Genomic DNA, 16454 nt, shown 5'->3' with positions numbered 1-16454 from the left:
CATCAGGATATTTATTAATATATCTCAGATTGTGTTCATCAGAAAGAAGAAATTCATATTTACCTAGGATGGCTTGAGGATCAGTAAAGCTTGGGGTAATTTTCATTTGAAAGTGAACTAATCCTTTAATGTGTCTGGTTAAACTGCATTGTGAGTGATTAGTAAATATATATTTTTGGTGGAAGTGGAAGAACTGTTGTTTAGTAAATTCATCCCTCTGTGTTTGCTATAGAAAAAACTTTGAGATGGAGATTTTTTCTTGTTTTTCAGATTGTCTAAATTACGGATCCTGGAGCTTCGTGAGAATCACCTGAAAACTATGCCAAAGTAAGTCACTTAATTATTTTTATGAATAATTCTTTGGGTCCTGCTAACATGGGATCAGTAAATAAATACATGCCATTAAAAAGCAAAGGAAAACTGTTTGGTGTAGGACCTTGGGTCTGTGGCTCATCAAAATGTTTTATTTAGATTCATCAAGAGGCTGTTTTTTAAAAATAGTTTTAAGGGTGTACTTTTGCTTTATTTTTAGTCTTTACCTCTTGTCTAGTATTTTAGCCCCACAAATCATTTTGAATAAATTATATTTGAATTTCTTTACTTACACTGCCTTAAAATGTAAAGAGCTGGATGGAGCTTTTGTCATTACACCTACTATAACAGCCGAGCAAATAAGGCAATATTGATGTTTAATGCTATTTCAAATAATTACGTTAATATATAAAACTCTTCTCTTATCTTCCCTGAAAAGAAATTCTTCTTTTCCATTTTGTTCATCCCTTTGTAATGTGTGACATGAGTTAGTAACAGAGAGTCAGTGTAGCAGAGTCTACAATGTCATTTGTCACAGTGGGGAAGACCTTTGGACTCCTCTAGAGAGAGACACATATTGCACACGGTGGTTTATGCTTGCTGACTTGTTCAGATGTCCTGGTTCAAGACTATTTTTATCTGCCACCAATAATACTGCCCATCCTTCCTTCCAAACCAGACTGTATGAAGTAATGTTCTCCAAACTGGGAAAGAGGTGTTTGCCCACATGCAGCAGCATATTGAATGTGGGCTATGTCATTACGAACATTCGAGTAAATTGTTACAGAATTGTCTTTATTAGATGGACTAGTATTTTAAATCCTAAACATAAAGGTGCATTTAACAATATGTCAAGTGAGATTTGATTTGATTTCTTTTCTTGTCATGTTGCAGGTCAATTCATAGGCTTTCGCAACTGGAGCGGTTAGACTTGGGAAGCAATGAATTCTCTGAACTGGTAAGAAAGATGTTCTCCTATTGAACACTTTTATCAATGGGACAGCTGTTACCTCACTCAGTCTTTACCCAGCATGGATTTTGGCTTAAGCGGGAATAGAGGAGGGGGTAGGGGAAGCTATTGCCTCCATTCCCAGAGTTTCTTGTCTCTGGTGCTGCACTGCGTTGGTTGCATCATGCGCTGATCCATTATTCATGAGTTGGTTCAAACACGCAGCGCTTGCCATGACAGAACGTTCACCACTGAGCTGCATTTAATTGGCTCACCCAAGCTAGAGTAAACAATGGCAAGGAATTTATCTTGCGTATCCCAGGTAGCCCCACTCACAACCTGCCTATAGCGGTTTCTTTCAGTGCTTGATGCTGGCAGTTTTGCATTAATTTATTTGAGTATAAATCAATGAACAGGTCTGTGAGCGGGCAAGTTACTGTGTCTCGAGGAACTGTGGCAGTTGAACTCCAAATTAGCCATTTAATAGCAGATTTCTTCCAATAATGACTTTGCTTTGGTGATTGTTCGATTAGGAGCTGTTGGTTTCCATTTTGGAAACATTTGTAATAATGGCTGGAAAAACAATTTAAAGGTCCCGTTCTTCGTGATCCCATGTTTTAAACTTTAGTTAGTGTGTAATGTTGTTGTTAGAGTATAAATAAAATCTGTAAAATTTTAAAGCTCAAAGTTCAATGCCAAGCGAGATATTTTATTTAACAGAAGTCGCCTACATCGAACGGCCAGTTTGGACTACATCCTTCTACTTGTAGTACGTCACTAAAACAGTTTTTTGACTAACCTCCGCCCACAGGAATACGCAAGAGTTGCGTTTGTAGAGTGTGTTTGTCGCCATGTCGTCGAAACGCTGTTATTTTCATCCCGCAGTCCAATCACCGGGTCTGATTCCGGCTCAAATTGATAGGGTAAAATTAAAGACATGTTTACAATAACACTGGGCGCGTGCATCTTCACGTTATGGTAAGAGGCGTGACCTTTCCGGGCAAGATGCGCTAAACTGCTGTCGAATCACAACACAGGAACCGCTGGCACAATCAGAACTCGTTACGTATTTCTGAAGGAGGGACTTCATAGAACAAGGAGGTCATCAGCCCGTTTTTATGACAGTGGAAACAGCGGTATACAGATAAATAAATTATGTGAAAAATACTGTTTTTTTTACACGCGAAACATGAACACGTGTTATATTGCACACTATAAACACAATCAAAGCTTCAAAAAACCACGAAAAACGGGACCTTTAAGCAATAAATCCTCGATATCGAAAATAAACTAATTGTACTTGTAGTATACTTGCAAGTATACTATTGTAATACTTCTTGTGACTAAATTGGCCCACTTTTTAGTGTATAAAAGTATACTTTTATGTATACTTTAAGTGTAACAGTATCAACTTTGAGTACACAACTAGTTTACAACTACGTTATTTTTTTTCTATACATTTTATTTTTGCCCAGCTTCCCTCTACCAAACAGGTGGAGTTTGTAGAGTTGTGAAATTACTTTTAAACTTTGTATCAGTGTCATGCACACATTTGGAATATCCAGGGCACTTTGTCCTTGAGTGATGAAAAAATGCATGCGCGCATCAATGCTTCCAAAGGGAACAGATGGTTTGGCATTGCAGTAAGCGTACTTTACTGCTCAAAGCCCCCAAGTAATAAGAGAACACCCATCAACACTTTCTGGTTCTGCTGTCTGGACTTTCAATCTCTGTTTCCCAGTTCCGGATGACTTTTCAAATAACTTTTGACCTTTCCTGTTGGCAGCGCCATCAATGCTCTTTTAATTTGTGCTCAGCTCCCTATTTTCTTGAGCCACACTCTTGATTAGTGGTATATCATCCCCTTTAATAGTAGTATTGTTTTTCTAACTACCACTTTTGGTGAAACCTCTTCATGGAATGATGGAGTCCCATTGCTTTTTGAAGGCATTAGAGGAACAAATCCTGTGTTTTCTTGTATAACTATAAACTATAAAAGTAAATTATTATCAAACCTAAAAATAACATAGCCTGAAAAAATAGCTTAAACATCTGTGATAATGGTGATTTTTGGTCTGTCTCACCTCAGAGGTATTGTCATTTATTCATTCATTCCATGTTTTATTAGTTAAATGACAGAATCACACAAATTATATTATATTATATTATATTATATTATATCAGACATATTATAAGTTTTAATATCAGGGCTACAAAAATTGCAAGCCTCATAAAATGAACAGAATATTAAACGGCTCATATAATATTTAATTTTACCTTCTCTGATTGATGTTCAACATTATCTTAAAGGTGCCCTAGATTCAAAAATTGAATTTACCTTGGCATAGTTAAATAACAAGATTTCAGTACATGGAAATGACATACAGTGAGTCTCAAACTCCATTGTTTCCTCCTTCTTATATAAATCTCATTTGTTTAAAAGACCTCCGAAGAACAGGTGAATCTCAACATAACACCGACTGTTACGTAACAGTCGGGGTGTACGCCCCCAATATTTGCATATGCCAGCCCATGTTCCCAACATTATGAAAGGGATTACACGTCTGGATCTCTGCATTACCTAGTCATCAGACTAGGTAAGCAAGCAAGGACAATAGCGAAAAATGGCAGATGGAGCAATAATAACTGACATGATCCATGATTACATGATATTTTTAGTGATATTTGTAAATTGTCTTTCTAAATGTTTCGTTAGCATGTTGCTAATGTACTGTTAAATGTGGTTAAAGTTACCATCGTTTCTTACTGTATTCACGGAAACAAGAGCCGTCGCATTTTCATTTTTAAACACTTGCAGACTGTATAATGCATAAACACAACTTCATTCTTTATAAATCTCTCCAACAGTGTAGCATTAGCCGTTAGCCACAAAGCACAGCCTCAAACTCATTCATAACCAAATGTAAACATCCAAATAAACACTGTACTTACACGATTAGACATGCTGCATGACGAACACTTTGTAAAGATCCATTTTGAGGGTTATATTAGCTGTTTGAACTTTTTTTTATGTTGTTTAAGGCAAGCGCAAGCTCTGTGGGCGGGGAGCGTCAGCATTTAAAGGGCCACACACCCTGAATCGGCTCATTTATAATTAAAAAAAAAATCTATGGGGTATTTTGAGCTGAAACTTCACAGACACATTCAGGGGACACCTTAGACTTATATTACATCTTTAAAAAAAGTTCTAGGGCACCTTTAAGGTTAAGCATCTCATTTCAGTGAGTTTCAGGCCCTGTTTTGTACTCTTTCATGGAAAGTACCAGATCTTTAATGAGAAAAACAATAGCACATTAACAAGCAATAATCCTCCACTGAAATTTTACTCAGTGGTTTCCTCAAGTATTTTTGGATGCATTGCATCATGTCAGGTAATCATGGCATAGCAGTTGCACAGCCTGAAAACAATCATAAGTTTCATTTATTATAGCTCTGTTGGTGTCATGAGAAATATTTCTCTCTTACAGCACACAGTCCTCAAACAATGGGTGTTGAGAATGAAGCACTGATGGCATGAGGCATTTGTCAGGATATCTAACTCTTGCTGTGATGTTGGCAGATGTTGGTTGGTGTGGTGCCCTGAGCTGCAGATATTTTCTTAATTGAAGTCCTTGCTGAGGGGATCATGAAGGGACAGATGCTGAGGCTCAAAGAGAGAGAAAAACAGAGAGAAGCCATTAAGAACTAGATGAGTCTGCGGCACACAGAGGATTTGGGTCTTTTGAAACTCGATTTAAAACAATCATTTGTTTCTGAGGCTTCTGGAATGTTGATATTTGTCAAGATCTTGCTTTTATTTGATAAGAATTGGTTATTGGTTTCATTACCTTATAATATTTGTGCTTAGAATGATTCAAATGATGTGCAGTAAAGTGGTTTGATTTAATGTCTAATACCCACTTTAAAGTGATATTCAGAAATGAAAATAGGCTCCAGTATTTCCTTTTTACAATAATATTTGATTTAGTTTTGCTTTTTGAATATCTTGGATGATGTAGAAAAGCAAATCAAGGTTCTCAGAGGATTTAAAATACATTTATCACCACGTAGTGTCTCTCTGTCTATGTTTTAGCCCCAGAATCATTCAAATTGTCTCTATACATTTAATCTTTCAGTTTGTGGGTTTATTTCACATATGTATAAATATGTACATACACTTTGCCGAGGAAAGTATTGTACGATTCCTCACCTTGACAGGAAAAACAGGTTTTAAAAAAGCTACTTTCTTTGAAGAAAAGGTTAGAACCTTAAGATTTCATATATATATATATATATATATATATATATATATATATATATATATATATATATATATATATATATAACCTTTTGGCGTTTCCATCATGGGATTATTTTATGGATTTATTTTTAATTAATGCATTTTCTTTTGATTCATTTTTTTATTTTAATAGAGCAGCTTGTAAACATACTTTATCACTAGAAAAATGTAAATAACCTGTTAAATGTGAAAGCATTTTGCAATCAGGCAAGACATTTCTAATTATGTAGAACCATTTTGACATAAATGGTTTAATAACAGAGCTCTTTCAAATGCAATACAAATGTGTCAGTCATTGCTTTGGTTAACAGATGAAATGAGATGTAAATAGTGACCATGTTATGGAGTATGATCAGATATTCATTTTAACTTTATTATTAACTTGCGTTAACTTTGCTCAAATAGCACACTTGGCCAGCTACAGAGGAACTGGCATCTAGGCAAGAGACAAGTGACAAATCCTAAATGGTGACATAACTACACACATTCTGCCATCTACTGTTAGCCAACCATGCTGAGAAATCCAGACCCAGAATGGTTTGTAATTGTGCTGTGCTGAACCAAGCTCAAGAAGAAATATAACTGGAACCATTCCTTAAGGTTCTTAGAACCGTTAGGTCCGACGGTGGAAAAGCAGCTTAAGAGTGTATACCATAACGATTTAATTAACATTCATATATTGGTTTTCATTTGTGATGCAAAACTGTATACATTGTTCTTTTGTTGATCATGACCCTCTTTAATGTTACAGCCAGAAGTGCTGGAGCAGATCCATAGTTTAAAAGAGCTGTGGCTGGACAACAATTCATTACAAACCATACCAGGGGTAAGCACAGGATACATCCACTCGCAATTTCAAAAGCAGAATAGCTTTCCAGAGTAGCATACTAAATATGAGTATACCTTGTCAACACTGTTATAGATTTCATACATATATTATATCAGTAAGGCTAAATTAGCATTTTATCATTATATAATTAGTTCCTTGTCATTCTAACATTCCATTATTATGATTAAAAGAACTTGAGTACCTGTAAATGATGACAAAATCTTTGTGGAAACTATTGGAAGTTGACGACATAACATTTTAATATAGATACTGGACAATAATATATGTATAAAGGATAATATATGATTTCTTTCATTTATCTCTCTTGCTGTCTGCCGAAGTCTGTTGGGAAACTGAGGCAGCTGCGATATCTAGACTTGGCCAAGAACAGGATTGAGAGTCTAGATGCAGATATCTCTGGCTGTGAGTCCTTAGAGGACCTACTTCTTTCCTCCAACATGCTGCAACAGTTACCTGATTCAATAGGTGAAGTTCCACTGCTCACTTTTTTGAAAAATGTGGGGTTTTAAGGTTTCAGAATATAAGATAACGTGTGTATGATGTATCTTTATGATGTTACAGGAAAGTTGAAAAAGTTGACAACATTAAAAGTTGATGACAACCAGCTCACCTCACTGCCTAACACTATTGGAAGGTTAGTAACTCACTTACAACTCACCCAGCTGTGTAAAAGAAAAATGACAAAGGCAGAAAATACCTTTGAGACGTCTTAGATCGTAATCCCTGAACATTCCTCTGATGCCGTTTTTTAATGTTTAAGTATAGAATTTTTGTTGTGGTTTATAGCTATATAATAGACCTATGATGCAGGTCTTTAATGACCCGAGACTTTGTAATTATTTATATACAGTACAACTTTTTATGATGACATTCAGTGACACTGAACTCTAGCTTATAGTCTCTGTATTGGATTTCTCAGTGAATTGCCATCTGGGGCATGATCTAACAATTCTGCAGCTCTGCTGCTGTCATTCTGGCAGTTTTTCTCACCCCAGCATGAGAAAATGCTGACTGTCAACTTCAGTGTGACTCTCAGCTCAAACAGTACTTTTCTGTCTTTATTACCTATATTTGAGGGAAATTGTGTGTAGAGTCCTGATTGGAAAAACAATATTAGATTTTGGGATTAAAATGTACAATTCATTTAAAACCCTAAACAAAACCTCCTTAGAATCAATATATTGTTTATCTAAAATCGAATAACTTGTAAATAAATAGTTTGATCTATTGTTTTGGTCATTCTACAAAATGAGTGTCATTTGTGTCTTTCATACGCTACTGTTCAAAGGTTTGGCGAAAGTAAGATTTATTTTTTCAAGAAATAATACTTTTATAGAGTGCCCCAGGGATGACGCGTTTTTGTAGGCCAACCCGGAAGTTAGCGGCGCACGGGTTCCCTCGGTTGAAAGCCTATGCATTTTTCCCATAGACTTTTGGAAAATCGCAGAAAATAAGCTCTGTGTTTAACAAAGGGTTATGACACTTACACGTTTTGTCTATCAAGATAATGTTTACAAGTTAACACAACATTTATAGATTTTGAAGCCTAAATAAAGTGGTCAGATATAAAAGGCTAACAGTAGGCTATAAACGGACTACAGCACACCATGTCGCAGATCAACGTCGTCACCACCAAGCTTCCTCAAACTGTATTTAAAAAACTACGTTATTTAAAAACATGCTCGCTGATTATGATCTGCGCTGTGTATTAATACTTATCCACTTTTTCATGAGAAATGCTGTCCAAATGTCCCGTTTTTAATGATGACGTCTAAAGTCCCCGCCAAAGGAAGTAGTCCCTTTTAGCAATTTGTTAGCAACCGCCGATTTTAAGACACAGTCAAAGTTTAAAAAATCACAAGTGGGTTATAACTGGTGTGTTTTATGTCATAGATCAAAACGTGAAAGTATTTAGAGGCTTTGTTTACCACAGACCTTATTTCAGGCGATTTAGCAAAAACCCATAGACTTGACGGCGTTGGAACCGGAAGTCCTAAAATGCTAACTCGCTTCCGAATTTTGCCTACAAAATGCGTCATCCCTGAGGTACTCTATTCAACAAGGACGCATTAAAATGATCAAAATGACAGTAAAGACAGAAAATATCTTTATTATAAACTGTAACATTTCAATGTTTTACAGTATTTTTGTAAATAAATGCAGCCTTGGTGAGGATAAGAGACTTTCAAAAACATATAAACAAGTTTTTTTACTGAGCCCAAAACTTTTGAATAGTAATGTTGACATGTAAAAATTGATTTTAATAATGAATAGCTGATGCCAATTTTTTTTAACGTTTTATTATAGTGATATCTTTTTTCTAAACAACTGATCATTGCAAGTGGATATAATTAGAAGTATCAGCATAGATTTTTTTTTAAAGCAGTACCTTGTAAAACTGTCAACCCTGTAATCTTTCTGAATAATTATATCGCAGCATACTGTATATTTAGATGTTTAAATTCATTTGAGCTGGCACGATGCAATTAACACTGAAAAATATTACCTTATATTGGTCTACTACAATGTTTAAAATCTTCCAGAAATTAATTTCACAAATGACCTTATCAAACCCGTTTCATAAGTTTGACTTTGAATATTTAATGCAAAATCAAATGGGAAATTCAGGGACGAGGTGTATACACCATATTTCACAGCATCTGTTAATTGAGAGGTCATATTTTCTGCAGACTGCCTTTTTCATTTATCATAGCTGTCACCACTACCTCATTCCTGTGATACTATACTCCATGCATCTCTCTTCTTGGTTTGTCATTGCTCGGTTCTGTGTGTTGTGTTAATCAAACATGCATCTTAAATGGGCACCTCAGTGCACGTGGCAAAACCGGGTAAGTAGACCAGCGAGTGTTTGTATTCCCCACACGTCTGCCACAGCATGTTTATTTAGGCAAGGGCATACCTTTGCATCCATATCTTGCTTAAAGAGACACAATGAAAGCCCTACATATGGAAGGCCAGCTGGACCGGTCTGCTAGTACAAATGTTGTACTAATGACCTTACTTAGCTTAACAAATATACATTGACCTCTTTCAAATTCATTAAATTAAAATATGGCATAAAGGGGAAACGTAACAAAAAAAAAAAGCAAGGCAAAATTGTTTTAAATGACTAATGTGAGGTCCAAATGCATTCATTACTAAAAGTACTGAAACTTGTTTGACTCAATAAACACTGTGGCATATACCAGACCCTTGTAAATGCTATAAACTAACATAAGGTTTGTTTTAAGAGCCCAGTATTTCATAGGATAAGAGTGTTTTGTAAAACCACCAGAACTGCATTGCAGTGTAGTATATTTAGTAAAATCATCATTAATCCCTTGAACATGTCTTCTGTTAATCATATCTTTGTTACGTGGAGACAGTGGTTCCACATAACTCATAATTCTCATTTTCCATTAACAAAACTCATTTATTCCTTGTCTTAAAAAGATATGAGCCCTAGACACTCATACTACTTGTATTGAATGTACTCAGGCTTGGATTCTTTGTATGCGCATTGTAAACATTTTAATGGGATGTTTAAATGTAAATTGGAAATTAAAGGAATAGTTTACCTGTCACCATTTGCTCACCTTCATTTTCTTCCAAACCTTTCTGGCTTTCTATTCCTCCATGTACATGCCACTATTTTCCAATGAAAATGAATGGGAACTGAGCATGCCAAGCTCCAAAATGACAAAATAGCACCACTCGGTACTGCATGTTCCAAGTCTTATGAAGCCACACACTCTAAGAAAAGTCTGTAAAAAATAAGGCCCAATATGAAATGTTAATATGTAGGGATTTTTCACAGGTGTTTTACCTATATTCTGAATTATGCTTTTTAAACATTTGATTTACACGTTTTAGAGTTTAAAGGTGCCCTAGAATCAAAAATTGAATTTACCTTGGCATAGTTGAATAACAAGAGTTCAGTACATGGAAATGACATACAGTGAGTCTCAAACTCCATTGTTTCCTCCTTCTTATATAAATATCATTTGTTTAAAAGACCTCCGAAGAACAGGCGAATCTCAACATAACACCGACTGTTACGTAACAGTCGGGATCATTAATATGCACACCCCCAATATTTGCATATGCCAGCCCATGATCGAGGCATTACACAAGGGCAGCCAGTATTAACGTCTGGATCTGTGCACAGCTGAATTATCAGACTAGGTAAGCAAGCAAGGACAACAGCGAAAAATGACAGATGGAGCGATAATAACTGACATGATCCATAATAACATGATATTTTTAGTGATATTTGTAAATTGTCTTTCTAAATGTTTCATTAGCATATTGCTAATGTACTGTTAAATGTGGTTAAAGTTACCATCGTTTCTTACTGTATTCACGGAGACAAGAGCCATCGTTATTTTCATTTTTAAACACTTGCAGTCTGTATAATTCATAAACACAACTTCATTCTTTATAAATCTCTCCAACAGTGTGTAATGTTAGCTTTAGCCACGGAGCACTATCAAACTCATTCAGAATCAAATGTAAACATCCAAATAAACACTGTACTCACACGATTAGACATGCTGCATGACGAACACTTTGTAAAGATACATTTTGAGGGTTATATTAGCTGTGTAAACTTTGTTTATGCAGTGATAGAGTCGAGAGCTCGGGAGGGGGCGGAGAGCGCGCGATTTAAAGGGGCCGCAGCCTGAATCGGCGCATTTCTAATTATGCCTCAAAATAGGCAGTTAAAAAAATTATTATTATTATTATTATTATTATTATTACTATTGGGTATTTTGAGCTGCAACTTCACAGACACATTCAGGGGACACCTTAGACTTATATTACATCTTGTAAAAAAATGTTCGATGGCACCTTTAAAAGAAATGTCCGTAAATGTACTAAGTAATGTCCTGGCAGAAAAATGCCAATACGTTTTCCATTTTTCTATGGATTTTTTTTTTGTACAGTGTATGATTACTTGTGAAAATACTGTATATTTATTAATTACCTTGACGTTGATTGTGCTATATAGGATTTTCTATAAATAAACATTTTAGGTCTGTTTCTCACACAAGGCTTTTATATGGCTTTAGAACACTTGGAAAATAGTACACAAATTGTTATGGACTACTTTTATGATTCGTTTGTTGTCATTTTTGGAGATTGACAATCTGTATTGTCATTCACTTTCATTATATGAGAATGTTCTTCAAAAAAGAGTGTTCTACAAAATGAAAATCAAATGGGTTTGGAACAACACAAGGGTGAGCAAAAAAAAAAAAAAAAAAAAGGTGAACTCTTCCTTTATTAAGACTTTGGTTAAAACACCTAACCTGTTACTCAATCTAAACTCACAGAATAGTTATCTTTTACAGTTGAGGCAATTATGTCTTTATCTTTATGCACTTTAATTATGTCTTTATCTGATGGACTTTAAAAAGGCATCACATGATGCATACATTAATCTTATCATCTCATGAAGTGTTTTCAATAGGCTTTCAATAGGCATTCATCTACCTTGCATAACTGCACACTCCTCACCTGCTTTCTCTTACATCTGCCAGTTTATCACTTTTAGAGGAGTTTGACTGTAGCTGTAATGAACTGGAATCCCTGCCTCCCACCATTGGCTACCTGCACAGTCTTCGGACATTTGCGGCCGATGAGAACTTCTTGGCTGAGCTGCCCAGGGAGGTGAGTAGTATTAGTGTCCTGCTTTTTCTACAGAATTAATAAGGGAAATCAAAGATACATTCTCTATATATCTTCTAGCTTTGTGCTGAAAATACATCCTACTGTAGACCAGCTAAATTTGTTAAGATGGTTGCCAGTTTAAATAACCAGTTCAAAACTATTAAAACTGTCAAATGTTCAAGCATGTATTAAATAGTATCTTAGCCAGATAAACACTGCTCAGCTAAAACCAGTTAAATCCAGACCATTTTGGATTCTGAACAGGGTTCTGAAATTATTCACAAACAAGGCAAATTTTAAGCTCACCTTTTAGAACTTTGGGGTCATATAGATTATATATGAAGAAAATGAAGAAAATGATTTTTAATGTTTTTGAAACAAGTCTCTTACAGTGCTCATCATTTGTTTTTATCATTTATCTTTATTACAATTTAAAATAAATCTTTATTTAAATATATTTTAAATTCCAATTTGGAATGAATTATCAGCATCCATTACTTCAGACTTCAGTGTCACATGATCCTCCAGAACTCATTCTAATATTCTGATTTGCTGCTCAGAAAATATTTATCAGTGATGAAAAAAGTTGTGCTGCTTAATATTTTTGTGTAAATCATGATACATCTTTTTTTTTTAAGATTCTTTCTTTCTTTAAAACAAATCTTACTGACCTCAAACCTTTGAACGGTAGTGTATTTGAAGAGAAATAATGTTTAATGTGAACACACAACACACAAAGCAATATTAAGGATATAGACAAATCAAACTAAATATAACACATTTAAAAATGATACAATCTTTAAATAGGATATGCATTTTTAGCCTTCTGTACACATACATTTTGAGATCCAGCACAGCGAAAATCTGTAAAACCAAATGCTTGGGTAATGCCCTGCTGACCTTCACTTACCTCACTCGCTGTATTGACAGTTTACAAGAGTCATTTTACCTGAGAGAAAGAGAGAATGCTGATATCCAACAAAAAAAGCTGACAAAATTGCACCTTACCAGAGCTATCATATCCTGTCCTGTGCTGCAGATTGGAAACTGCAAGAATGTCACGGTCATGTCCTTGCGCTCCAATAAACTGGAGTTTCTGCCTGATGAAATTGGACAGATGACAAAGCTACGTGTTCTCAATCTAAGTGACAATAGGTAACACCTGATGTTCCTGTAGTTGTTTTCCTTTTCATTTTATACTCTGTGCACACATGTATCACACCAACACATGATCTTCAACACTGTTTAATACATAAAAGATGAGACGCATGAAAATCTGCTAGAAGCATAGAAAGTACTTCAAACCTCTTATAGGTTTGATGAATAGTCCTGATCGGTTTATGTAAAGCAGTGAAGATGGTGTTTATTATTTTCCAGAATGGCACAGTAATGGGGCATGACATCTGAAAAGTGCCTGGCCTTCCCACAGGCCAATTAAAAAAAGCTCTTTATGAGCTGTGCGGACAGTTTAGTTGCTCTGACTGCGAATACCTGGAAGCAGAGTAATTAAACTTAACCAAGACTAAACACGGCATAGCCATTAGAGTACCTGAGTTAATGGGCCCCTTAAATGGACAGAATCACCACAGGTCTTCATAACGTTTTAACTACACCAAATAACTCCCCAACCGTCTCATTTGGCTTTTGACATCCATGTTTTACCTTTTTAAAGTCTCATGAACTAATTCTTTATGTTCTGTTTTAGGTTAAAGAATCTTCCCTTCACGTTCACTAAATTGAAAGATCTTGCTGCACTCTGGTTATCTGACAATCAGGTTGTTATTTGGACTTTTTTTTTAAATTGTGTACAAAGTCTATACAGTATTTGGACCACTTTTAACCATATTTTACAAACGATGTAATACAGTTGGTCCCCAATTAGTGTTTGGTCACATATAAAACTTGATGTTTGAATATCATTGCATTATATAACAAAACATGAAACTATTTCCCCCTCAGAATTGACTCTAAAAAATTTACACAGTAAAATACAGTTTTCCATTGAAACAGTAATATACCATAAAACAATGCATTCTGAGTAATATTTGTCATTTTCGAGAAAGTAGCCTATAGAGGTGTGTCTGAAATTGTACACTGTCTGAGTAGGTACTACATTTGAATTATAACTTACTTTGCGACCGTTAAAAAAGTTTGTTCTATATAGTATGAATGGATTGTAATCCGGACATACTACATCCGCCATGTTGTCATTATTATGTGACCTACCAGTGTCAGTTATGTCGCTTCACCTCCATTCATAAATCCTCTCTTGTGGCCTCATGGGATAGTAAAGTGTCCATCGAATGCGCACTTCAGAATCTCGCTGGGAGTAGTAGGTCATCCAGGGACTTTTCGCTTACTGATTTTGAATTCGGGCATACTACTCTTCTGCTAAACTGTTTTTCACATACTATATGTGACCATGGACCACAAAACCAGTCATAAGGGTCAATTTTTTGAAATTGAGATTTATACATGAATACTGAATAAATAAGCTTTCCATTGATGTATGGTAGGATAGGACAATATTTGGCAATCGAAAATCTGGAATCTGGGGGTGCAAAAAAATCAAAATATTGAGAAAATCACCTTTAAAGTTGTCCAAATGAAGTCCTTATCAATGCATATCCACTCACAAAAATACATTTTTGATATATTTATGGAACATGATCTTTATTTAATATCCTTATTATTTTTGGCATAAATAATTTTGACCCATACAATGTATTTTTGGCTATTGCTACAAATATACCCCTGCAACTTATGACTGGTTTTGTGGTCCAGGGTCACATATAGTAGAGAAGTATTCGATTTCGGATGCAGCTTTAGGTTACTTTCTCGAAAACGACAAATAAAATTACCCAGAATGCATTGTTTTTACAGTATATTACTGTTTCAATGGAAAAAGTTTTTTTACGGAGTAAATTTGTTTCTTTTTTTACAGTTTTTTAGAGTGTTCTTTTTTTTTTTTACTATTACTTTGAACTAATTGCCACTTTGTTTTATTTTTATAAAGTAATTCAATGACGTTCATACATTTATGTATCCAAATATTTTAAGGGGGCCACTGTACTCACCCCCATGTCATCCAAGATGTTCATGTCTTTCTTTCGTCAGTCGAAAAGAAATGAAGGTTTTTGAGGAAAACATTCCAGGATTTTTCTCCTTACAGTGGATTTCAATGGCTACCAACAGATTGAAGGTCAAAATTACAGTTTCAGTGCAGCTTCAAGGGCTTTAAACGATACCAGATGAGTAATGACAAAATATTGCCTTGAACGTACTTTCCGCTTCCGCATTCTTCATAACGCTTACGCTGAATGTCCTACGCCTTCCCTATTCAAGTTACGGAAAAAAACGAAACTGGCGCCGCGTTCGTTCCGCAAGTAGAATAGGGAAGGCGTAGAACATTCAGCGTAAGCGTTATGAAGAATGTGGAAGCGGAAAGTACGTTCAATTCGATATTTTGTTTATAAAGCATAAACGGTTGTATTTTTTTCGAAAATGACCGATCGATTCGCTAGATAAGACCCTTATTACTCATCTGGTATCGTTTAAAGCCCTGGAAGCTGCACTGAAACTGTAATTTTGACCTTCAATCTGTTGGTAGCCATTGAAATCCACTGTAAGGAGAAAAATCCTGGAATGTTTTCCTCAAAAACCTTAATTTCTTTTCAAGTGACGAAAGAAAGACATGAACATCTTGGATGACATGGGGGTGAGTAAATTTATCAGGAAAAGTGTATTTAAAAGTGGACTAATCCTTTAAAAGTGGTCATAATACATACTACCATTTAATAAATTTCATTTGACAGTTGTATTTGTTTACAACAGTTCTCTTTGTTATTCAGTCCAAGGCCCTTATCCCCCTTCAAACAGAGGCTCACCCTGAGACCAAACAGAGAGTCCTTACCAACTACATGTTTCCTCAGCAGCCCCGGCATGATGAGGGTAAGAATATAGTAAATCAGCCGTTTCTCTTTTCTTCTTTATATTATACCGGATTAAATTTTTTGGATGGATGTGTGTTTTCCATGCTGCAGATTACCAGTCTGACAGTGACAGCTTTAATCCCACTCTCTGGGAGGAGCAGAGACAGCAGAGGATGACTGTGGCATTTGAGTTTGAGGACAAGAAGGAAGAAGAGGACAACTCAGGAAAAGTGAAGGTCCCCTTAGGAATTTAAAATGTGAAATAGCCAGCCTCTTTGGCCCCGTTTAAACCTGGCATTAACATCCATCTCACGTGATCTGATCACAGATGTTAATATCAGATGTAACTGGGACGACTGCTGTATCTGGTTAGCTGTGATTAATGAAAAACCACCTTTAAGCATCAGAAAAGGTCACATCGCTGCCATATGGGCTGAA

The 16454-nt window shown here is 35.6% G+C and overlaps 1 protein-coding gene across 8 annotated transcripts in view; it reads left to right on the top strand.

Annotated features, from left to right (window-relative positions):
• lrrc7 (leucine rich repeat containing 7) overlaps nt 1-16454 on the top strand; it is a 150367-nt gene that overhangs the window by 102802 nt on the left and 31111 nt on the right. For 5 of the 8 annotated variants that reach the window (XM_048199826.1, XM_048199828.1, XM_048199829.1 and 2 more), the window contains 11 exons: nt 271-327; nt 1207-1270; nt 6313-6387; nt 6732-6876; nt 6973-7045; nt 9243-9260; nt 11955-12084; nt 13124-13239; nt 13790-13859; nt 15936-16035; nt 16128-16252. In XM_048199826.1, the coding sequence (XP_048055783.1) occupies nt 271-327; nt 1207-1270; nt 6313-6387; nt 6732-6876; nt 6973-7045; nt 9243-9260; nt 11955-12084; nt 13124-13239; nt 13790-13859; nt 15936-16035; nt 16128-16252 (973 nt within the window). The remainder of the gene's footprint in view (nt 1-270; nt 328-1206; nt 1271-6312; nt 6388-6731; nt 6877-6972; nt 7046-9242; nt 9261-11954; nt 12085-13123; nt 13240-13789; nt 13860-15935; nt 16036-16127; nt 16253-16454) is intronic. The other 3 variants (XM_048199823.1, XM_048199825.1, XM_048199824.1) reach the window with 3 other exon arrangements.

This window comes from Megalobrama amblycephala, linkage group LG8, assembly GCF_018812025.1.
Source record: "Megalobrama amblycephala isolate DHTTF-2021 linkage group LG8, ASM1881202v1, whole genome shotgun sequence".
Lineage (NCBI taxonomy): Eukaryota > Metazoa > Chordata > Actinopteri > Cypriniformes > Xenocyprididae > Megalobrama > Megalobrama amblycephala.
This window is presented reverse-complemented; position numbering and strand designations above follow the sequence as displayed.